The 25,568-nt window shown below is 46.1% G+C and overlaps 1 protein-coding gene across 7 annotated transcripts in view; it reads right to left on the reverse strand.

Annotated features, from left to right (window-relative positions):
- Positions 1-383: 383 nt before the first annotated feature.
- The window catches only part of STX3 (syntaxin 3), a 49,314-nt gene continuing 24,129 nt past the window's right edge, over positions 384-25,568 (reverse strand). The window contains exons 2-11 of one of the 7 annotated variants that reach the window (XM_036910588.2): positions 23,406-23,489; positions 15,024-15,123; positions 13,366-13,440; positions 12,221-12,288; positions 10,754-10,862; positions 9,827-9,900; positions 9,530-9,664; positions 7,385-7,495; positions 1,190-1,272; positions 414-694 (exon numbers count right to left, since the gene is read on the reverse strand). In XM_036910588.2, coding sequence (XP_036766483.1) covers positions 1,195-1,272; positions 7,385-7,495; positions 9,530-9,664; positions 9,827-9,900; positions 10,754-10,862; positions 12,221-12,288; positions 13,366-13,440; positions 15,024-15,123; positions 23,406-23,489 — 834 coding nt within the window. In that variant the 3' untranslated portion in view covers positions 414-694; positions 1,190-1,194. Of the gene's footprint in view, positions 1,273-1,773; positions 3,608-6,077; positions 6,192-7,384; positions 7,496-7,616; positions 7,728-9,529; positions 9,665-9,826; positions 9,901-10,753; positions 10,863-12,220; positions 12,289-13,365; positions 13,441-15,023; positions 15,124-23,405; positions 23,490-25,568 lie in introns of those variants that run through there. The other 6 variants (XM_036910578.2, XM_057507036.1, XM_036910598.2 and 3 more) reach the window with 6 other exon arrangements.

Here is a 25,568-nt window from a genome sequence, read left to right on the forward strand (position 1 = left end):
ATACAGACAAACCATTTTCCATTGATGCCTTAAAGTGTTTTAGGACTTAAATCCAAGGATTCATCCATTAATAGAAATCAAAGATTAATTACAGGTAATTAAGTCAATATTTGAGCACCTGTAAGTGGCAGGTAATGTGCTAAGCACTAGGGATACTGCAGTGAGCAAGACATGATGGTACCTGTCATTAGACAATCTTTATTAGACCCTGAAGAAGGAAGGAGATGTAGGGTTGGTCAAAGGTGAGACCTAGAAGAACCTGAAGAGCAGAAGTAACAAGTACCCTGATGTTGATCAGCTTAAAGAAGTTCAAACAGGATCCTGATGAATCGGTATGCTATACCATACCTCCATAGCCACAGCTTCAGTGCAGGCTCTAAGTTTTATTTCCTGTACGGGCACCTACTCTTTCTCTTTACCCTGCAGTCCCTTCCTTTAAACCATCTTTTTAGCCAGCTCCATATTGCTGTACTCCGTTTCTTCATCCCTGCCCCCACCCAATTCCGTATTGCCAAAAGTCTCCTTTTGCATAATTTATAGTAGGTAGGTGATCAATAACCTGGGTCATAGGAGGTTTCACAATGGAAAGAGTAGTAGCTGTCGAGGAATCAGTAGTGGAGAAGTGATGGCACCACAGAGGTGGCAGAAGGATTAAAAATGCCAGCTGAGGATCCATCTGTGAGGGCTGAAGGAGCTAACAGGAAAATGGAGGAAAAAAATCAGATTATATGGCAGGGTGATGGAAGCGGGAATCTCCAAACCTCTCCTCTGCAGGGGAAAGGGACTACTCACGAGGCTGCATTCACCTCTCCTAACCTTGTGAGGGAGGAAATTTATGCACTTTATGCATACTGTGTAGCCCTTTAACTAAGACTTCAGGATGCTTCTAATACAAGAACTACTTCTTTCCCCTTTGCCATCCCCAGGTGCCAAGGCTCAAATTTTGTTGCAGAAAGTCAACATCCTTACCCAAAGCATTCTGCTACGAGACCTGGTTATGGAACAGATTGCCACCTCCCCATCCACCTACTACCAGCCAACTCATTCTGCACTCATTTCTCTCTCTAGGAAACATCTCTCCTTAGTTTTCTTTAGCCTTTCTCTAGTCTAGCACCTAATCCCACCCAGATTAGGGTGCCTGGTGACCAACAACGCCCTAAGGACACAAAGAGGTTCAAGTAAGGCTCACCTTTTTCAGGCAAAAATGCCCCCAATGGTAGAAGCTAAGATGATTGCAAGGATAACACAGCAGATCATAATCATGATCTTCTTCTGCTCATCCAGACGAGGAGAGAAAAAGTATATGAGAAACATCACTGTGCGTGTGTGCGGATAGAGGTCTGCAGGAAGTGCGACAAACATGGACCGGGCATGGAAGAGGAGGTCATGAAGGAAAGGGAGATGGATCTGGCTTCTAGAACCCAAAATGTTCATGGAAATGTTACTTTCAGGTTAGAGATTCAAAATCAGATAGACAGCAATCTTGGAGCATGTCTTTTATGTCACTCTTCCTCCCAGATAGCATCCTATCAGACTTAGCCCGTTCCCTCCCAGAGCCAGATGCTCACAATGAGTGAGCGTTCTTCTGGGGGAAGCACCTCAATCTGAAACTCGGCATTCTTTGAGATTTGAACCAATTTCAAAATTAGGACTCCTGATCTATCTAATCCACACATGGTTAAACAAGATTTCAACCTCTTTCCAAGACCTAAACAAAACCACGTGGTAACACCTAGTCACAGAGCATTTTGCAGGGAAACAGAGGCAGAACTGTTTCACAATCAACATAGTCATTTATTTTTAAATTAGCAATAAAATAATCAAGTTTACATTTAAAAAAATACAAATGACAAAAAAACCTTCACTTGTTGTATTCCAAACCATAAGCCCCAGGCCTCCACCTCAGGAGAGCAAAGGCCTGTGATTAGAACTGGTCTGCCCTTGCTGCTGGAGTCAGTCCACCATCCGACTTCATAGCCATGGGCAAGGGGCCTCTCCTTGGCTCTGTCTGAGTGCAGGTGATGACTGGGAGTAAGTGGCTTCTGCAAAGGAAACCAGTGGACAGTGCCTGGGTGAGGGTGCTCACCCTATCGCAGAAAGCATTAAAGTCAAAGCTGAAATGTGAAATCAGGCTGGCAGGAGCCAGCAGGGAACCTAAGGGACTCACGAACTGGCTCAGCAGTCACCACACTTGAAAACTTCCCAGCTGATGCTTCCTCCATGACAAGAATTGGGGGAACCAAAGAGCCCATCAAACTCACTAAGCTGGTAGCAGAAAGCACTAGGCTACTCAGTGGCCCTTGGTCTCCCCCGAGTGACTCTGCCCTAGAGACAGGACATCCCAAAGTCACATGAATGAACCCAAACTGTTGTGGGATGTTCTCAGACCAGCCTGGCCTAGGCAGCAGATGGGGAGAGGCTTCATAACTTGTCACACCTTCTGCCTGCTATGCAGAGAAATTTAAAGGGATCAACTCAGTCCTCACCCCAAACATCTATGATTCTCCCAGTATTCATCCAGAAAACAGCAGGTAGTATCTTGATGACATGGGAAAACCTTATGTCTACTGATTCATCTGCAAGTAAGCAAATGTCTCTTAATTTTTGGCCTAGCTTAAGGTTTTTTGGGGGGTTCTTTTGAGGTTATAACAGTCTCCACTTCTGGTCTCTTACTTCCTGAGACACGCATGTATGTACATACATCTCACACACATGACTAGGAAAATACACCTGAACACATGAAATGAGTGACTCTTTCTGGTCTACAACATTTCCAGAGCCTGAGACTCAAGCACCTTGTCCCTGGTCCAGTTTAAGTGCTTGGTTATTTTTGGCCTCAAGGCAATGACTTCACAAAGCATCCGTCTAATAATGAACAGCCTGTTTCTGAGACCCAGACATGGAAACGTGTATCCCATACCCTCAGCCTTTACAGATGGTAACTTCTGATAATATATCATCCTGGGGCCTCCTTGAGTAAACTTAAGAGAACCAAACAGAGACTGGAGCTGGCCACCAAGCTGAACACACTAAGAGCTTAATTCAAGGTTGAATTTCAAACAAGTCAGCTTCTAAGACCAAAATGACATCTGCCAGTCCCTCCTAATTTCAGGTTATGGGACAACAAACTGTGAGGATTGGGGTCCTGCCAGGTAGAAGTCTCAGGTCAAGCCTCATGTTGCCAAACTTGAAAAACCCTTTCTCTTTGTTATAGATACCACCCCCCAACCCCCCACTAAAAGTAAAACACACTGCAATTTCTGGAAGAGCATTCCATGAGGTAGACAGTACTGCGACCTGGGGTGGCCTCCGATAGGCTCCCGAGGTACATGGGGTAATGTGACACATCGGAGGGAAGAAAGAGAAGCTGGTTGGTTCACAGTCCAGGACAGAAGGTACTTCAGAGTTGGTGGGGCAGGAGAAGGTTTGGGGAACTCAGGGCTGCATCAGGTAGATAAGATTCCTCCAGGGCGAAATCACTTGCTGGATCGGGTCCCAGGATGTTCACAAGGCAAAAAAGGGACAGGTGTCCCTCTCAAGGACAGTTCACATGCTGTTCCCGTCTGAAGACAAGGGTGGCCACACCAGGCTGGAGTAAGATTGAGTTCTAAGAGAGGCGGGGAAGGGGGAGCTGATCAGTGTACAGGACGATGGTAAACAGTGACATTAAGAATCAGTCACAAACCTAGAAGCTGAAGAGGAAAGATCAGAAATAACTACAGAAAGAGGGAACAATGGGAAAGTCAACACTAAACCTGAGACAGCCAATAGACATACCCATGACAGGACCTAGAATTAAATACTCCAACTGTCCAAGAAGCAAAATGCCCTATTACAAGAAAGCAAAATTAATCTCTGGCCTTTTATAGTCCTTCACATGGGCTGTCACACACCCACACAAGGACTTGTCACAGTCCTGTTCTCTGCAGGGCCCATATCAGCACCTTTCAAATCGAAGTTTTAGAAGCTTTCTGGTACTCGAACATTCTTCCCTATTCTCCCCCCTCCTTCCCCCTTCTCTTAGAAGGCAGGAAGGCAGAGTGAAAAGAATAGGAAAGGGTCAGGGGTCACTAGGGCTGCTCCACCTTTTGAGCTGTGCAGGCTTGGGGCAGGTTCCTTAACTCCACAGAACTTCGTAGCGCTTTCCCATCTGAAGATGGGGTAATGCTATCATCCTAGAGCAGCAGCTGGCGCACACTGGGGAGTAGCCCCGCAGGCTGCCTGCTTTCCCTCCTGTTCAGGGGCCTTGGTCCATGAGGTCACATGGAGAGTGAGGGCAGTAACGATCCATCCTGACCCTCAGAGCACACTACAGTCAGCAACTCCGCAGCTCGGCCACTCAGAGATCAGGTAAGACAGCTAAACAATACATCAACTAGTCCCCTCGTTTTAAAAAGCGGTTCATTTGCATTCTGAATTCTTGGAATTAGGTATATAAGGGACACTGTGAATTTGCAAGGCATCTTTTATCCAAGGAGATGGAAAGGTTTCAACTATTATGTACCTTTTCTTAATTTTAACATCCTTTCCAATAGTTATGAAAACAAAGACTGAACCTTACAAGGAAAAAAACATCAAGGGCTAGACCCCAAATGCCAGGGAAAAACAAAAAAATTGATTAATTTTCTATGAGAGGTTTATCACCTCATTGCCACTCTCTCTCAAGAAGGTGATGTTCAGTGCTACAATAACATGACTTTCAGACTCTCGGATCACATGGAAGCAGCAAGAAGGAAGAAAAGGCACATGGAAGCAAAAATAAAGCAAAGGGTCACCCTGGGCATCAGCATGGGAGTACGTATCAAGTCTTAAATACATTTATATCTATGACCTCAGTAACCCAACTGGTGAATTTATAATAAAGAGAAAGGAGAAATAAAAAAAATATGTTCATCATACTGTTGGTTATAGCAAAACAGTAATAACCAACTCCCAACATTGGGGAAATACTAAATAACTGAGAGCATGTTCACAATCTTGTGTTGAAAATTAGACTTACAAAGAGATTTTCCTGATGTGGAATGATGATTAAGATTTTGTTACTGGATATGAAACTACAAATATTGTCTAAATTATGTAAAACTATGTTTGAGTATGAACATGCCACAAGGTTACTGGCAATGCCAAAAATTAATTCTGTTCACCTTTTCTGTATTTTGTAGGACTTTTTTAACAATACTATATTGTATCCAGAAAAATATTTAAGAGACCACAAAACTCCTTACTGTTCTAATAATTAGATTGTTCTTGTCACATGAAACTCTGGTTCAGGGCTCAGCTCCATTCTTTTTAACAGTTTAAAGAAATTAATAGCCTAATTTTAAAGCCACTACCCTCTAAGGTTCTCTGGACTTTATAGACAATTATAAATAGCTACCTTATTTGACAAGCGAGGCTAACATGGAGTGAAGAGCTCTCCTAGGTCCACTACTAGGTGTATGTTTGAACCTGGCCCTGTTACTTTTTGAGCCTGAGTGTCCTCATCTGTAAAATGTGGATAATAACATTACCCACCTGAGCAGGTGCTGTGAGGATTTGACGATACCTGTGTAACGAGTTCAGGACATTGTCTGGCACAACTCAACGCTCAAAAATGTTGGCTATCATGTCATTCAAGATCCAACCAATCAGCCACAAACAGAACCCTACAGACCCAGACCCCAATTCAAAGCTTCATTTACACTGAAAAGGTACAGAAAGCAAAGGCCAACATCCATGAAAGCCTGTGAGAATTCCGAAGACAGAACCAGACCCAAGATGCAGATGGTACCCAACTTAGGAGCGTGCTTGCTGGGTGAGTGAAAGTGAGGTGCTCAGATATAGATGGAGAGGCGGTGAGACAGAGCAGGGGCAGAACCCACAGGATGGCAGCAAACAGGAGACCCGGCCCAGAAAAGAACTGTCCCCCAGCCAGAACCCCTGCGTAGGATTGTAAGGGGATGAAAGAATGCACAGGCTGATGAAAGCTTTAAAGAGCCCAGTGTGTCCAAGGACAATCACCAGGAGGAAGAAGTAGAAATGGAAATTCCAGGCCAACCTCTCAGTCCTGACTGCCCGAGAACCTTCCATTTACTTACATTTCAGCGCAGCAGCCTCTCAGGCTGCCCTTATTTCAGCCCAACGGAAAGTCCAATAATCAATGCTAAAATGCCCAGCAACACAACCACTACCACAATGATAATTATCAGTTTCTGGAGAGAGGGATAAGAGAAACAAAAACAAGTCATTACTACAAAACCAAAACACAGTAATAATTCATCCCAAACCCAACCCCTCCACGCTACATAAAAAGCATTTCACCCACCCAAATAAGAAGCCTCCATCTCTATATAAAGACATTCCATATTAGAATATTTTCTATTTCTCAAATTACCTCCTGGCTGGCAATGCCAGCAGATGGCAATCTGGAGCTTCCATCAGCTCTCGGCTACACTGCAGTCTTGCAGGTGCGAACAGATTCAAGAGTAACCATCATGGGGCCTCCAAGCACCAATAAGCCAAGATATAAAGATAAAGTGACTGTGTTTCCTTTTCAAAGTTTCCTACAGAGTCATCTTTTTAAACTGCCATCCAACTCTCCCCTAAAGTACACTCAGTACAGCAACTGGTTACAGCCTGGATTCATCATGTAACATAGCTTCCCAGCTCCTTGAACCCCTGCACAAGCAATAGGTTAAGTTGGAAGAAAAACAGAGAACTGAAGAGCAAAGATACCAGAGCCCAGGAGAAATAGAAAAGAACAGTCTAAAAAGCACAAGCCACCAGAGGCGCAGCCACAGTCAACGGGCAGAAAAGTTTAGAAGTCCTCAAGCAACACAGGCACCAGTCGGGGGGAAATATACTGGTGAAGTGGAAAGAACATTATTAGAATCTGAATTTGAATCCCACTCCTATACTTACTAAGTGGCCTGAAGCCAACTACTTAACCTCTGACCCTCAATGGAGTAGAAACAGGGTTCATCTATAGAGTAGAAATAACTGTTGCTCCCTAAGACATGAGGTAAGAGCCATCAGCACAGCATTGGGCTCACAGTAGAGAAACAGTGGGGAGGCGCCTGAGCGAATGGAGAGGAAGACCTGGGGGAGGTTTCTGAAGAACAGAGAGGGCAGGCGTGCCATCGCGAGCTCTGCCTGGGAGACTAGCCGCAACACCTGGGCCGGGCATCCGCGCTCAGAACTGCCTTCAGGTCTGGGTCCGTGGATAGAAAGCATGTGAGCCAGATCCATGCAGGGCACACCTGGGAAGGACAGGGGGCTGCTCTCTAGGGAAGGCTGATGGAGGTGTTTGGATGAGGCCAGGACAGAGAGGGAAGGCAGGGGCTCCAGCACACAGGTGGGGTAACCAGAGAGAAGCAAGTACGACCAGCTGGGGCCAAGCGCTCACCCTCCGAGCTTCGCTCTCATACTTGACAGCCTTTTTAGTGTCTGCCACGGCCCGCTCCACGAAGCCTACTGACTGGTCCATGTTGTTTTCGATACGGTCGATCATGGCTCCCTGTCCCCAGATGCAAGAGGTGGTGGCAGCAGAAATAGAGAGAGTGAGAAGGAAGAGAGAGAGAGCGAGAAACGGCAGACAACATGGACTCTCTTCTCTGAGGGCAGCAGGAGAGTCTCACCTTCCGGGCCTGACCCTGGTATTTCACAGCTCTTTTTGTTTCATCCCGTGCCTTCTCCACATGATCCACTGTGTGCATGACATTCAACTCTATGTTATCTAACATCTCACCCTGTAAAGAACAGACACTGGTCACACCCAGCGGACCTGCCTCGGGACAGTCCTAGTGTATGTGGGGAAGGGGCTCTTCCTTCTCATCTTCACTGTCAACAACAACATCCAGGAACCCTGACCTGCAGCCCTCCACAGGGCACACTTCCACCTTTTCCATGTGACTACCTACAGTTCCCCCATCCTTGGTGATGGTCACCCACTCAAGGAACATTCCTGAATGACTTCCCTGTGTCAGGCACTGTGCTGGCCCCTGAAGCACACTTGTCTAGATGCAACTACATATCCTGACGGACCCATCATTTCATTTTTAATAAAGTGTGTGAGATGGGAAACCAAAATAAGGACATCTCATGTACTTAGGACATTACCAGGATGCTGGCCTCTTCCTGGCACAGACCTGAACCAAGTTCATCTGGCCTGAGCTGAGTGTGTTCACTGCTATAGAACAGTGCCTGGCACACTGTAGGTATCAATAAATATCTGCAGTTGAGAGTATTTTCTTTCTCTAAGAGATATCCTGAGTCCCCTTAAGGAACAGACACTGGTTACACAATTTGGTTATATCTTATATCTTTATAACTTTTAACTTAGAAGTTATAAAGATGGTTATATCTTTGGTTCTATCTTGTATCTTAATAACTACACTATTTGGTTATATCTTATATCTATTTGGGTATTAAGAGAGAAGATTTCCAACCATCCCTGTTGTTACTTTCTGATGGGAGGTTTGGTCACTCCAGTTAATTTCTGGGCATCTTAGGAAGGGAATCCCCCTCCTCTACCTAGACCTTCCTCAACCCAAGCCAAAAGGCACTTACCATCACTTGAATCTCACACCAGTTCCTCGGCAAGGCAGTATGGGGAGAAAGAAAGCAGAGTGGGGATGGGGGACTTAAGATATGTCTCAAAGGCCAGAAGGGGGTGGAGGAAAGGCACCTGAGCAAGGAGCGGGTGTCAAAAACCAGCCAAGCAGTGCTCAGACTTCAGTTAGGTTTTACAATCTTACAAAGAAAGCAGTTTTCAATCCTTTCTGGGTGGCAAAGAGGCTGGAAGTCCATGGGAACAGGGACATGACACCAAGACCCTGTGGCACATGTGACTGTATCATAAGGACTGAGGACCATCTGACTGTGAAACCAACGTGCTGAGCAGGTGCGTCCCTGAGCAGGTGCACCCAAGCACCTCAACTGCCAAAATGCAGCACCGTGCATGTTGCAAGTTTTCTATAAACACTATTTTGCTGGCCTTCATTTATTTTGTCACCTCTTATTCCTTTGCCAAAAGTGCAAACATTTTTAAGAAAAACAGAAGAAAGAAACAAAAAATGGGAAAAATTAGAACCCGTTAAATATAACTCTTCACTGTGAACTAAGGAAATGATGACGTTTTTAACAACACCAGCGAAGTAGTTCATGTCAGGAAACTGTTTTAAGGTGTCCTCATGAAGAACTCATATCTCTTAATTTTTTTTAGAAAATGAGAGAGAAGTCCTGAGGCCTTTGGGAGCTCGGTACTTCACAAAGCACATCGAGCCCCATATTAAGTAGGAGTATCTGCCAGGCCACAGTTCCAGGCAGGACTGACAAGGCTGAGATTGCCCAAAGTGTCAGCACTCCAGAGTGCACCCTTTCCCTGGGATCCTGGGGTTCTGTTCTCCACCAGGAAAATTCCCAATGATTCTCCCACCCCACCCCACCCCACCCCACCTTCCACTTCTCCATCCCTTGCCCTTCTCAGGCGACCCAGAGCTTGCCCCTCCCAACTGCCGGTACCCACTGCCAGGTACCCGCTGCCAGTTACCTGATTCTCCACCAGCATGGCAATGTCCACGAACATGTCGTGAAGCTCCTTGATGCTGCTCTCCAGCCTCACGATGTCCTTGTGCCGTCCCTCGATCTCACTGAGGGCTTGCTTGGAAATCTGAGAGTCGATGATCTACAACAGGACCGCATAGAGACCGCCCATCAGCCACCACCCCGGCGGCTGCAGCTTCCTGCCACCGCGGCCCACCCTCCCCTGGCTAACCCAGCACACAGACACCCATGCTGTCTTGTGCTCCTCAAGCAGGGCGTGCACCCCAGCTCCCGAGGCACTCACCCCAGAAGTGAAGATGGCAGGGTTTCCACTCTCCAACATCTCCTCCAGCTCCTCATCTGTCGTCTTTTTGCCGGCTTTAAAACAAAAATGGTAGAGCACCAAATACAAGATCAAAGCACACCATTTCAAAAATTCCCTGAAAACTAGGGATATGGCAACTTCCCTCTATAGACCATAGCTTTCACATCACACCCCCGTGAGCCTCCTGACTTGCTTTCCTCTGATACTCCCCCAATCCAATCCATCCTGAACACCATCAGCAACTGCCTTCCTGAAGCACATATCTGATCACATTCCTTTCCAGCTCAGAACATTTACTGGCCCCGTTCACACTGCTACAGAGTCTAGGAACCATGGGACAAGAAGCCAGTTCCTGGCGGAGCCCCCCACCCTCATCCATTGCAACCTCACACTCCCCAAGCGCACCCTTCTCCCAGGCCAGGACAACCCACCCCACCTGCACACACTTCTTTTCTGACTACGTCCTTGTTCATACAGGTCGTGTGCTAAAGTACAGTCCACCCTGCAGGGTCCCGCATTATTATTAAATTCCTAAAGGCATGGCTTTATTAATGTCTTTATTCCTCACAGCATCTAGTGCCACACCTTTTACTTCATACATTTTCTTTGCTGTCAGACAACTAAAAGACGTCCTGAGTGTACAGGAGAGCAACTGCATAGCAAGCATTTCCCCTCTGTGTATGAGGAATTGCTGGCTCCCACAGAATAAAATGACTTGGGCCTGATAAACACTCTGCCTCCTTGCAGCCTAAGATGCAGCACCCGGAGGCGCTGATGCCTTAACACCCGTCTTGGGCTTGGCCACGAGCAGGGTCACTGCTCCTCCTTCCTGGGTCTCCCAGCCTGAGACGGGCAATCCTGTGGCAGGAAAAGCTGATGGGCGCACGCCAAGCCTCAAACACGTACTGATTTCGAGCTGCCGCTGGATTCGCCCCTTGCTGCGCTCGCGGAAGTCCACCTGCGCCTCATTGTATTTGGTCATGACCTCCACAAACTTCCGGGAGAGGACGGAGTGCTGTGGGGACAATGTCGAGTGCATGAGCCCCCAGGAGGTGAGGGACGGGAAGGTCCTGAACTTCCCCTGCCCCGCCCGACAGCCTTCTGGACTTTGAATCAGAAGACCAGGGTTAAGACTCGACTTTTCGGCTTACTGACACACCTGGGAGAGTCTGTGGACTTCCCAAAGCATGTGCTCAGCATCTGCCTGTCTGGGTGCTGACCACCTATGGTAACCGTGAGGCCAAAGGAGGCCTCTGTGAATCTCAGAGCCCTGCATCCACCCGGACTAGCAGTGTTTTACAGCCACTACCCGTGGCGTGCTTCCTAATACTGCCAGACTCCCTTCCTACATCCAATAACTGCCAAAGATCCTTGAGTTCTTATCCCAACTGATTTCCCCAAGTTTTCTTGCTTTTAACTAGATGCATTCCTTCAACAGCCCTGGGTGCCTAAACTCAAATCATAGTAATTTTTCTTCCTTGCCCGCCCCTCAGCATCAAGCACTACAGGTTTCTCCTTGGAGACCCAGCTGCCTTCTGCTGCTTCTCCACTCTGATCCAGCTTTCATACGGCTACCAGGTTATCTTCCTAACAGACCGCAAGCCGAAGTAAATGCGTACAGGCCACTGGATCATATCCGAATTCCTCCACATGTACTCAAAGACCTCTGGCTCCACATTCTCTACCGAACGTTCAATGTCCACTCTCTCACTACCAACTGTTTTCTCTAGACAGGATGTCCTGTTCATGTCAGCCCCTCACTCCATCCCTGCCTCTACTGCCCCCAACACCACAGCCCCCCACGCTCCTGCCCCCATGCCTCTAAAGGGAACTTCTACCTCTTAGCCTGTCTGTGTTGACACTCCTGGCCCCTCCAAGGCCCAGCCTCCTCTGGCTACCCCAAGACCTTTGAACACTGAGAATACCATGCATTTCATTATGTCTCCCTGCTATCCTGCCGGGTCTTATGTAATCATTTCCTTATGCCGCTTTAATGTCATGCCAGCTCTTTAAGGACAAAGGTCACAGCTTTGATGACCACCAAAGAGCCCAAGTCCCAACTGGACAACGAGTGGCCAGAGGAGGCAGGGAGGAGACCTCCATTTCCTCGCCTGGACGACACGCACACACTAAATCCCCAGCTGTGCTCGCAGGAGCCTCAGGAAGCTCTCCAGGGGCGTCCTCAGAGAAAAGGGGGAGAGAGCGGCCAAAGGACGGGACTCCAGCCCTGTCCCTGCCAGCCAGGCAGCTCCCCTTCGCCAGGGCTTCAAACTGAGTTCCACATAAGAACTGCATTCTTTTAAGACACCATGGCTAAGAAAAAAATTAATTAAAGATTGGAGTAGCTGATTGCTGGCCAGGGAAAAACCTCACCTGGGATTTCCGAATCCGAAGGTCGGCGGATGACCGGACCTCGTCCTCTTCGATGTGCCTCTCCATGCCTGCAGAGGAGGAAAGATCATTCCAGCAACACAAGTGCTCCTCTCTTCCAAAAAACACACCGTTCAATGCAAACCTCCTCGCTCACTGACCCGCACCCAGCCCGTGAAGATGGAACAGCAGGCAGACTCGATCTCAAAAGGACAGCCCCCGTGTGAGCCACAGAATCTGCACTCCACGCCCTTTCCCATGACCAGGTCTTCCCTGCACATATCTTAGCACCGAGGTTCACAGCAGGAGTCTTCATCACCAAGAAACTTAGGCTCAAATCCTTGCCCTGTCATTTACTAGCTGTGTGACTTTGGGAAAGCCACTTAGCCTCCCCTAGAGTTCCTGTTCTCTCATCTGCAAAACGCAATAAATAACAGTGTGTCCCTCACAACACTGATGTGAAGACAGGACGAGGATGTGCAAATGGCTTGCACAGTAGCAGACACACAGTTAATGCTATTAAGGGAAGCTGCTACTAATGACCCCCACCTCCATCCCCATGAATATAGGTACTGCGATTTGTTTTTTGGAAAGAAATGATTAACTAGGCAAAGTAATGCTGTTTTCACCCCTGACCAATATCATGCATTCACCAGCTACAACTGGGCAAGAACACGGGCTACAGCCATGGCAGGAGGGAACTGACTCTATGACAGTGGCTTCACCGAACAATGCTCTCAACTAAAGGGGTGGGGTTGCAGACCTGGCCCCAAGCGATGTCTGTAGGCTGAATAATAATGTCTTGTATGCATCTATCTCTAGCATTACTCTTCAAGTGTATGTGGTGCTGGGGAAGCAGGGACAATAAGAGAAAGTCCAGGGACTAAGTGGAAGGACTGAGTCACAGAGCTGCTCAGGAGCTGAAAGCACCTTTAATTCTCATCTAACTTCAATCTGGACCCTTTCAACTACAGTCAAGGACAGGTAAAATTTCTGGGGCTATCATAAGTCATTCCCGGGACAGTGCGCAAACCACAAGCAAAGACGGAACAGAGTGGCATTTTCATCAGGATGCATTTTGGTCCAGAGGGGTTGGACCGGGTGGCTGTGAGGTGGATGCTGGGGTGGGGGGTTTGCTCCCTTCTTACTCTTCAGTTTGTTCCGGACATTGTTGGCCCTTTTCTTGATCTCAGTCGTGAGCTGCTCTAGGTCATCTTTGGTCTCTGGATAAAAAAGACAGAACCTGTTAGAAAAGACTAATTGCTTTGTGTGCAACAACAATTGTTGTTTGAGAGGAGGTGGGGAGCCTTCTCAAGCACCACTGCCCAGAGCAGTACCAACCCCGTTGTGCTCCCCCAACACCCAGCCTCAGAATCACAGAGAGCTTATTTTAAAAAGGCATCTTCCAGGCACTCCATCCCATATCTACAGAATAAAAACACCCAGAGTTGGATCCCTACAACCTGCCTTGAACAAGCCTTCCCAAGTAATTCTCCAGCACATAAAATGTTGAGAACCTTGCTTTTAGAGGAAATCACCTGGTTTACCATGATGAACGGCTTTAGCTCAGAAGGTGGGAAAGAGTTTTATAAGACTTCTGAGAAAAGCAGATTTCAATCAAGGCTCATCAACCTAGATTCAGGCAAATATTTATGACAACCTACTATGTACACAATGCTGTTCTGCAGTGAATAGAGCAAATGATTATGAGCCATGACCCTTCAAGCAAAACCATCCTCAGGCACTTCCTGCGAGCTTGGAAGTGAGTTAAAAACTAAGACATTGGAGAGAAGATACAGATCCTGCCTCCAAGGTGTTCAGAGTCTAGTGGGGGATGAGGGACAAAAAAATCAGCAGTTCTAACTTGCCATGTGGAGTGAGGCATGAGTTCTGGTGGGGACACATGGGTGGCTATAAGAGCCCCTTGGCACAGCCCACAGGGATCTAGAAAGGCTTCTAAAGACACATGATAGGAGGATTAAATCTCAAAGAAAGACTAAGAGGTAAGCAGGTGGAAAGGAGGCAAAGAGTGGAGTCTCAGGGAACAGGAACAATGTGGAAAAGATATGAGGGGCCAAGAAGCATTTGGGGCAGAGCCAAAGCTTAGTGTGGCTAAAGTGTAGGTGGCAGGGGCAAGGCAGGCAGGAAAAAAGGGCAGAGAGGAAAGCAGGAACATGACCGAGACAACTGCCTGTGCTCTGCTAACACATGCCAACTTGAATCTTTGGGTAACAGAGAATCACTGAGAAGTTTAAAGAGTGAAATGACAGTATCAGGGTTGTTCCTTGTCCTCAAGGAACCTAAAAAACAGCCCTAGACCCTACTGTAATAATGTGAAACAATTAGGGGGAAGTAAGTTTGCCTTGGTGGTATTTAGACACGGGAGGAATTGGTGTGAGCCTGAACCATTTTGGGGAACCTGAACACCTCATGGGGAAAAAATGGACTTGGTCTTGGGGCTGGGAAAAGTGTCCCAGGCAAGGGAAGTGGCACAAAGCCTGGAGGCAAAGTGGGACAGAGATGAGGAATGTGAGAAGTAAGAGTCATCGCTGGTCACGAGACGGACAAGCCAAGAAGAGGAAAGTCTGGCTAAATGGGTGAAGTGGGCCCCTGAGGAGAAGAGCTGGCTGGCTGGGCTCAGGTATGAGCTCAGGTGGGATGAACGAGACTAGAGAATGATATGTCTTATTAGGGTAACATAACTCATACACTCCCCTGCTGTTCACAGAAGGGAGGAAACCATGACTGGCTGGACCCCGATGCCAAGGGTCATTGTGGGGTGACTCAGCTCAGGGTAAACACTCACTTGGCTCTGGAATTGGTGCAGACAGAATGATGCTGTAGAGTTTCTTAGCCTCCTCCACATGCTCTGAGATCTTGTCAATGTTGAGTCGAGCCTCCTCGATCTATAATCAGAAAGACAATAGTCTTTGTCACCAGAGAGGCAGCCATACCCATGACTGAGACAGAAGTTAAGCAGAGCTACCTGGTGAAAGCTGCCTACCTCCTGGGTTTATAGAAGCAAACGATGAGTTTAAAAGTCTTGTGCTGCCCAGTGAGCATCCCTCCCAGAGTCAGATAAACTAACCTCAACAGAGCTGTCACTGAAAGTCCACACTCCTCGCCCCTGAGGGGGTACAGTCACCCACTTCAGATGGGAGGATTCAGGCCAGAGTCAAGAACAGCCAGGAAAACCCATGAAGAATCAGAAGCAAGGGCCTGCAAACCTACGGGGCAGTCCTTCAGCCACCCCCAAAAGGACAACAGCAGAGGGGGAGGATGGGAGAAGGAAAGGAAAGGGCCCAGATGGAGAGAAGAACGCTGGGGAGTGAAAAATGGAGAGAATGAGAGGAAGGGCAGCCACTCCGTGATGACCGCCAAACCCCATGGAGGCAACAACTGCTTTTCATACAGAATAAACTTCCTTCACACTATTTGGCAAAATGTCACTAACTGTTGGACACAAAGAAATGATTGCTTATGCATGAAGAAGAAGACAAGTATTACTTCAGTGTTCTTCAGGTTTACTTACGTGGAAAAAAAAAATTAATAAAATACAAAACCAATTTCCCATGGCATCAGAAACATGTTGTAAATTACTATGCAGTAAAGAGTTAACTCAGCAAGTCTATGTTGTCTAAACCCTGCATATTCCAAAGAATTTTTGACTGTTGCTCAGCTCTTGGAACCTCTAAGCTCTTGGAATATCCTGCCTGATAAGAGTGTCTTTCTTTACCTGGAAGCACTTGGACTAGCCAAACAATAAACGTTGTTTATGCTACTGTTGTGATTTAAGCTGGGGCCCTTACGCCACAAGGTATTATCAGCTTCACCTCTGGAGAGGCTGAAGACTAAGGTCGGTCTCAAGGGCAGTCACACATGCTTAGATCAACCCCCAGTAAAAGCTCTGGACACCAAGGCTCAGGTGAGCCTCCCTGCTTAGCAGTACTCCATACGTAGTATCATACATTGTGGCTGGGAGAATTATGTACAGTCTGCATGACTTCACTGAGAGAGGACAACTGGAAGCTTGTGCCTGGTGTCTCCAGGACCCTGCCCTCTGTGCCTTTTTCTATTGCTGATTTTAATCTGTGTCCTTTCACTGCAATAAACTGTAACCATGAGTATTTAAAAAGAAAGAAAGAAAACAAAGTGAATGAGAGGAAGAGAAAGACAGAAAAAGAGAAAGAGACAAAAAAGAGTGGGACTAAGCAATGACCATCTCAGGAGATGGCCTGGGCGTCTCTGGGACATATGTTCCAGTGGAATGCTTCTTACTACCCACAAATCATCAGAACCCAAATGCTCAAGCTGTAGAGCACTTCTGGACATTTCTGAGGTGCCTTATTATGCAAGTGTATATCATAAACTACTTCCAGCAGCCCTTCATTCCCAGACAGAATGCTATCAGGACACTGCTGTGTGAGCATGACACACTGCCTCAGCAACCTCTTTGGAGGCCCCTGCCATGTGGAAGCAGCCCAGGATTAAGAGACCTCAATCCCGCTGTGAATATCTGCCTCACCTCCAAAATGAGGGGTGTGTCAGCACTGCAACAATTAACCAACAGAGATCTTGTACGATGGCAGACAGTGGGATCTTAACATCAGAGATGCAACGAAAATACAACTCGGTATCCAGCTTTCTGCATGCCTTTCTTCCAGTGAATAATTCCCTTGTTTTTAAAAACCTGATGATAGCTCCAAATTACATAGAAAGCAAGAGAAATAAATCTGAGTTCCCTAACTCCCAGATGGGTATGTTTGCCAGGGAGCAGAGGATATGTCCCCTGCACAAATATTCTGGTTTGCCATACCATAGTTTGAGAGTAGAATCACTGACTTTAGAGATGGAGAATACAATACAGTGTAACAGTATCATTGCAGTGTAAATACAAATAGCTGCACACACCTTTGTGAAGCACTTTAACAGCTGGCAAAATGATCCACAGTATTGCCTTAGGGGCATTATTCAAATGATGAAACTAAAGGGCAAAGGCAAAGTCAGAGGTCACATAGTCAAGGGTAGGGGAAGCACCCAAACAGTGCTGCTGTCCAGATTCCAACTGGGATGCTTTTCCTATTATATTGCAGTCTTAATTATTTGGCTTCTCTATACTGTCCCACTTTTAGCAGAATCCCAAGCCTACCCAACTCCAAAGATGGCCTCTGTTACCACCTGCAAATATTGATGGTCTCCAGAGGTGTCACCACCTCAGATTCAGGCCTTGGGTGATCCAGAAATTGCCACCATTCCCCCCTTCCCCTTTATCTCTCACACCAAACCCTAGTTCCTCTTACAACTCATAAACTGTCACTGTATCAACCATGTTTCCATCTGCATCACATGACTGTCTTGCTAAAGCAATTACACTATGAAACAGGACTGAGAAAAGGCCTTCTAGATTAAAATGCACAAACCATTTTAAAAGGTATTTAACATATTTTAACACACCACAGGCATTAGATTTTGCATGCTCAATGGACTGGATGTCTTAGAAAATATATTCTGGGAGATTATTTCATAAACTGAAAAGTGTCCTAACCCACAGTTGGGTCAGTGGTAGAAAAAACAAGAGAGGAAGCTTCCAGGATGAGACTACTGGACCCCAAGCCCAGAGTGGCTCCAGACATTTGCAGGACAGTCTGGCCCGGTGGCTCCACCAGCCCTGGGGGCTTTGTCCTCAACCTGCCTGTAGGACTCGGGGCACGGGGCATGGGGGCACCCACCGCCACCACCCTGGCTCCACCCCATGTCACTGCTCTCTCCCCTGTCCTCATCAGGCTCACCATTTGGAGGTATTTTGGGGGGATTCTGACTTAGTAATCTAGTGATTCAGCCAGTTCACCAAATCACCACAGAACCCCTTTAGGATTTCAGGATGGGCAAATGGCCAGTCACGTAGCTTTCCTTTCCTGAACTTTGTGTCCTTTTATTCTTGGAAGTGTTGGTTTTCCTCAGTGATGACTTTCTGAGTATTTCATGGTGACAGCTACATGCAATTCATTTCCTTTTGTGCACTTGCCAGAAAACCGAAGAATCATGGGTTGGGGTGGGGGACCTCCTAGGAAATCTACAAGTGCTGAAGCTAAAAGCTCAAGGGCTATTTGTCTGTGTGCTTGTTTGAGGTTGCTTTACATATTCTGACACTGTCCTGTATAATAACAGACTAAGAACAAAAATTGATTTTACTATCCCTGTATCAGAAACAAGTACTTCTATGAGGTTGCCATCACTGTCTCCTTTTTATGCCTGAAAACACTGCAGCTCAAAGTAGAGAACTCACTCAAGGTCATAGTGCAGAAAGAGGCAAAAAGGAGGTTTGAAGCCAGGCGTCTGTTGATACCAACACCTGTCTGTCTCCTGAACCAGGTAATGGTGCAAGACCCACCTATGGAAGGCTCCTCTATCTTCTCTCTCAAATCCATGTGTTTTTCACCTTATGTCAGGTTAATGCAAGTACTCGACCCCTGTTTGTGAGCCTGGCTCAGGCCCTTCTCTGAGATCATGCCCTTATTTCTTGGTTTTCTAACCAAAGCTCCCAACAGAGAGCCTTGTACTCAAGGAGTACTCAAGAAACACTGGTGATTGAGGGAACCATCCAAGATTTTTAAATCCCCCTCTGCTATTTTGCAGCTAAAACAGTCTCACTGTCTATTATTATTCCTTAAAATGTATTTTTCAATAATTTGACAGTAATGTGGCAATCCAGATAATATAATTTAAGAAAATAAGAACCAAGCACACAGGGTTCAAGGTTCAGCTCCACCTCTTAGCAGTTTATAACCTTGAATAAGCCTCAGTTCCCCTTCTGTGAAAGGAGCATTGTCATAGTTCCTACTTTCTACAGTTTCTGTGGGGATTAAATGAGGTAAAACATGTCAAGTGCTTAACACAAAGTGCATGCTCAGTAAATGAGATGATGATAATGTTAAAAACAAAAATAGCCAGCAATTACTACACATTTATTGCAGGTCAGGTGCTACACTGTGTCCTTACAAGCACATCTCATTTAATCTTCAGAGCCATCCTGATGTTAACACAAAGCTCTGTGAGGTCATCAGCAGCCAGCCCAGGAAATCAGGGCGGCATGTCAACCAGCCGCTCTTCCTAGGGGGTGTTGCCCCACGGAACCAACCCCAACTACTGCATCATCCTATCACCCTCATCTAAAGGAGGCAGCTGCTTTCAAGGCATGGATGGCCTCTTCCCCCCGGGACCTAATAAGCCAGTGGAATCTAAATGGACAATGGAAAGCAGAGGAGGTACTACTTTGGGGAACTGGCAGATCGCCATAGTGTAGGGTAGAAGGCTTTGTCCATTCCACTTAAGAGTTGGTCTCTGTCTCCCCTAAGTTCTCATATACCTCGTACATCTAGTTAGGCCTTAATTCCTGCACATTTACCTATTGAAAAGTATTATGCGCCACTCCTTTAAGGAGATAAATGATTCCTCCTTTTCACAGTTCACACACCTTTACTTTTCCCCCAAAACAGATCATCCAAAGCAGCCCTCGTATTTGAAGTTCTCAGTCAAGCCCTCGTCAACTTGTTTGCATCTTTGCATTGGAAAACAAACATTGCCAAGAAAGAGGAAAGAGAAGCCTCAGTCAACGGGGCAACAGAATCAAGTCCCTTAAGAGTTTTATCAAGACTGGTGATACATTAGTTAGACCAGTGTTTCCACCCTCCTTTGATGAATGAAAAGAAACGAATGATCTCAGAGTTGCACTGACCAGTGAAAACCACTATTCTTAGACAATAATCTCAAATCAATTAAGCACAGTTGGGCTCTGAGTCACTCAAAATTTAGTCAATAAAACAAAAACCTACAGTTTTTTTTGGCCAAAATAATAGAATACAGGGCATTCTTCCCCCAGGGATGGAAGAGCCAGGAAGCCAAACTGAGGAGGGGGAGGCCTTCTGGAAATTAGCAACACCAGGTTGGAGAGACAAAGAGGAACGGCAGGTCACCAGCACCTACGGCCAAGGGCCACGGAGACAGAGTCTACCCAGGGAAGGTTGAGGCCATGGAGGAGACACATCTGGGGAGGCAAACCACGGCCTCTTCCCTCCTCTTTGAGTCTTCTGCCAGCGCCTCCCCAGGGTCAAACACACCAAAAGCCAGTTAGCAAGGGAACCTGGGAAATGAGTTCCCTGCAATACAGAGCAGAGCACAAGACGGGTGGGGAATGGACCCGAGATCCAATAGGCAAAAAATGGGCAAGGGCTTCCTGCCTGCCGATTCGAAGAGCCCGACTCAGACATCCTCCAAGGCTGGGACCATGCCCTGCTCACCTTGAACTACTAGATATCATCAGTGTGCCAAGCTCATGGTGTCACTCAGTGCTAGTTTGTTGAAGGAATAGATGATTTTTTTAAGCACATCCAAAAAAGAAAACTTTATAAATAGCATTTTCCAATCAGAACAGACTCCAAAATGTATTCATTTTTCCCTCCTAATGAAAGTTACATGACTGTGAACGAGTTCTGTGAAAAATAAATGCTGACATAGGCAAGTTATTTTCTCAGAGCCTTTAATAATGTGCATTTTAAATCTCCAAAGGAGAAAAAGAGTATGAAGCATTCTCAAACATATTTGATCACAAAAGCCTTTCTGCATCTCATACTGCCATCAACAAGCACTTTGATCCACCAAAAAGCCATCCCCCCAAGCCCCTGCCTGCCCTTTCTAATTAACAGAAATTTGGGCAACAATGTTGCCAGCCCCAAAGGATTAATCATGACAGGTTCTATGGCAACCCTGGCAATCCTGTCCCTTCGCTAAGTACTCGCTTTCCTTGTCTCGCAGCTAAGAGTGGCCATGACCAGGTTATCCACTGCCAGTCAATGGGCTACAAAGGGAAGTCAGCTTGGAGGGTTTTGGTAGCTTTCCTTCTTGATAAAGGACTTTTGGACTTTTTGGACTTTTCTAGCTTCCCCCTTGCTTGTGATGCTGGTGCAGGGTGATGCCAAATGGAGCTGTGACTCGATGGTTTTAAAACATGGCACAAATTCTTTAATGCTTCTTCCTTTGAGAGCTGTAATCTACGACGTATTGCTCTCTTGACCTGGCAGGCTGTGACTGCTACGACAACAAATTTACAGTAGAAGTGATGTGTTTTCTGACTTCCATAGCTGGAGATCTGAACATGCACACAGCACATAGGCAACCCTTGCTGGCTATGCTGAGAACCCAAGCCCAAGAAAGGGGTTAGGGTAGGTACTTCAATGACAGGCTCTGCTGAGCTTTCTCTTTAGTCACCCAACTCCAGGCACCAGATGTTTAAATAAAGAAGTGTCTAGAAGATTCCAGTCTCCAGTCTCCGGCTATTAAGTCTTCCCAACTAAACCCCCAGAAATTATGGAGCAAAAAGAATCCAACTCCACTGAGCCATGTCTGAATTTCTAATCCACAGAGTCTGTCAGCATTACATCTGGTTGTTTTACACCACTAACTGTTGGGGTGATTTGTCAGATAGCCAACAGCTAATCAGAACAGACTCCATCTCTCAAGCCCAAGAGGAAGGCCAAGAGGACAACAGAGATGCTAACCTAGAAGCCCAACACCTCTGCCCCAGGCACCACCCCTAATCCAGGTTTCTTCATAGGTGAAATAATTACATATCTTTAGTGCTTCATTGCTTGAAAACACGCTGGTCCTATGACTTCACCTGCACCTTGCAATTTCCAGTGGAGGATGGCCTACGTGACTTGACCAAGATCAACTGCTAGTAAATGCCTGAGGATGGACTCAGATGTCTTGAAGGCCAAAGCCCACCATTTTCACCCTCACAAGGAAAACTGCCTCTCAGGGACCCTTTTACTGGTTTAAGGGAAGAGGAAGAATATGGTTATCAGCAAAGATTCTTTATCTTAGGGAAGAAGGTCTTTAATGTACTGGTCTCCAAGGCAAGATCAGAGAGACACTTACAATGACATCAAACATCTCCTTAAGTCCATTCACACCACTGAACAGAAAGACATTTTCCTTTCTTGCTCCACACCTGGAACAACACTGGACTCACAAAACTCTCACTATGTCTTCCTGACCAAAAGAACAAACCCACCCACAGAGAAAGTAAGGATTTATGGAATGTTCACAGCCAGCTTCCCAGTCAGACCAGCACCCATTCAAGTTGGCTCTTAAACCCACTTATTCTAACAGATGAACTCGCACGAACCATCAGCCCTGCCCCACTCCATCTAGACAAGATCTAGAGGATGATCCGTCCACATCCGCAATCTAGAGGACAGGAAGCACCCAGTCTCCCTGCAAAAAGAATACGATGCCTCCTGGCTTCTTTCCAAAAAAATTAAAAGCCTAAACAAAGAAACTATAGTTGAGTGGCAGACACTTCCATGACTGAAATTTTTGTGGTCTTATTTTGTTTTGTTAAAATATCATTCATTGACCACATATACGACAGATGCTACCCTGAATGTTCTACAAATATTATTCCATTTAATCCTCATAATAACCCTGTGGGGAATTATATTCTCAATCAAAATGTGCAGATAAGGAAACTAACCAAGCGTGTTAAGGAATGTTGACAAGATCAACAGCGGGTCAGAAGCAGGGCTAAGAATTGAACCCAAGTCTACCTGGCTGTACAGCCTGGGTTTCTTTCCACCGTTCCCATCTGCCATAGCAGGGCATCATTTCCAACGATCAAAGATTATGTGAATCTGTAGACATGGGCAACCCATCTTTGACTCTGAGGAACCTCAAAAAAATTAATTGGTGGTTTCTTGGTTTCTCAGTTTCACTGAAATTAAGTCAAAGAGACTGAATTCTTGGAAACAACAAATCTGATCTAGGCCAAAAGATGCACTATTTTTTACACTCGTGGCTGTGACCCCAATGGTTGATTCTGTATTTAAATTATGTAATTTAGGCAGGAAAGGATATCACTAAAATATTTTCTTGCAGCATAAATCTTTAAAAGCATTTCTGTAATTACATATAATTACCTTCTGCTGACTTTCTTCAGTAAGATTAAAAACCGAATTCTCTCCCGTAAGTATTAAAAAGAATTCCTTATAACTTCTAAGTCTGGCCACCCCACGCCAGCAAAAGACTGACTTTCTTCTGCTACCCTTGAAAGATCAGGGTTTTTTTTATTCTTTACTAAGGAAGTGGTGTTTCATTATGTACATTCATAAAAAAACACAGGAAGGTCGCCTACCTCAGAAAAGAACTCATCCATGAAAGCTGTGTTGTCAATAGCAATCTCGACCTCATCGGCATCATCATCCTGTGTCAGCTGCTTCTGTGAGAGACAAAAGGAGCAGGTGAGACAAAACACAAGAAATCGCTGACAGCAGTAGACGCTCACCAAGGACCAGGAGCTCCATCTGTATTAAGCACTTTACATACATAATGTCCTACAACACTCATAACAGCTCTGTGATGTAGCAAACACTGATGCCACATGAAATCCCAGCTCCTCCACTTAGGATTTTTTGCAGGGTATTTGGGGAAAGAAGGGAGGGAAGGAGGGGCAAGTTACTAAGCTGACTGGACTAGGTTTTGTTATCTGTAAAACGTCAGCAATACGTTACCTACTTCATAGGGTTGTATAAAAAATAAAAGAGATCATGAATAAAACCACTTTTGCATGGTGCCTGGCATACTGTCAAGTCCTCAATAAATGCCAGATTTTGGTGGCAGCGGTGACATTACTGTAACTCATTCCAGTCAGAGAGCCTAAAATGGAGAGGTGAAGTAACTTGGAACAGGCACATTCTAGCCTCTTTCGGATTTGGGCCCCATGTTCTAACCCTTTCCCATGGTGTTCAAATGCATAACCCACCCTCTTTTAGAACAGTTGCTAGCCCAACTTTTCCAAAGCACTTGCTTCAAGTCCTCACAGGAGCAAAGATTTTCCTGTTTTCAAAAGCCAGCCACTGCAAAGCAAGCAGCAGTGTGTGTCACTCCAGCAGAGCTCAAGTTTTTAAGGAAGAGGAAGCTCTCCCCCCACCAATCCCTGGGGACCCCAGCTTTCCTAATTTCTGATCTCCCTCTGCAAAATCACAGAATGACTATCTAAAGGAAGTACCTCCATTCCCACCTGGCAACGAGGGCCTGAGCTTTTCCACGTTCTTTCCAAATGCTCTTCCCAGACTGCTGCATGGCCACTGCCCATTTCTCAGCCCATGGAGAACTGGCTGGAGGCGGGAAGTGGGTAAACCCCCTACCCCTGCTTCTTCACAATCTTCAGTGGCCTATGGCCTCCTAAGGGAACGTACGTCACTCTCAAACACTCAGAACTCCACGGGCAATGAAAGCCACCAGGGGCCTCTTTTCTTTACCAGCTACCATCCCCAATCTGCAACAGTAGATGGGAATTCACATCCAAATCTGGAACTCTCCAGCCATCTGGGGGGCCTCTTTTGACCAGCTCCCCATCATCTCATTCACTGGCTTGTCTGTCTGGAACTGTCAGCAGCCCAAATTGAACAGCCAGGACAAAGGAAATGAATTTGAGGGCCCTGCTACAGCCCCACACTCATCATCCTCCACCTTATGAGCATGTCCTGCAGCCACTTAGTCATTCAATGACAGCACCTCTGAGATTAAAAGTCCCAGGGCCTAACAGAGCACATGTTTCTCTCTCTATGATGTACCCCGTAGCCAAGGCATGTGGAACTCCTTGCATTTCCTGGACACACATTCTTTCACACTGCTGAACTTGTACACAGGGACTTCTTCCTGAAAACATTTATCCAGCTGGTGAAATTTCACTTAGCCTTTAAAACTCGATCTTGAATAAGCTTCCATGTCTACCTTACTTGACTCCCTCTCCAGGCAAAATTTAAAACCTACTCTTCCAATGCATTTTGTGCAAAACTTCCACAGTATCCCTCACCACCTACTATTAAGTATCTCTTATTTATCTATCCTTCTTCATTGACTATCAACCCCTGGAGGTTCCGGGTTGCTTTACATACCTAGAGTAGAGTAGATACTCTGAGTGTGCATGTCTGCCCAGAACACCTTCCTTTGCAGATATAAACCTTCACCTTCACCCACATGAGTCTGGAAAGGTTACCAATCATGCCCCAAGCTCCCTGAGGAACATGAATCATGAAGTGAACAGAGCTGAGTTAACGAACAGCAGCACCCAACAGAGACGTCTGGTAGTTCCCAAAGCAACCCCTTCCTTCTTGAGCCACCCCTTGGCTTCCAGCAGGTTCTACAGAACTTTCCTGGCATTCTGTCAGTGTGCTGAACAATATTCTACTTGTATTTTTTTATTCATTTATCCAGAATCAGCTTTTGTCCCTTGCAATTAAAATTGCTTGCACTTGTCATTAATTAATTTATTCCACACATCTACTGAGCACTT

This window comes from Manis pentadactyla, chromosome 9 (assembly GCF_030020395.1).
Source record: "Manis pentadactyla isolate mManPen7 chromosome 9, mManPen7.hap1, whole genome shotgun sequence".
Lineage (NCBI taxonomy): Eukaryota > Metazoa > Chordata > Mammalia > Pholidota > Manidae > Manis > Manis pentadactyla.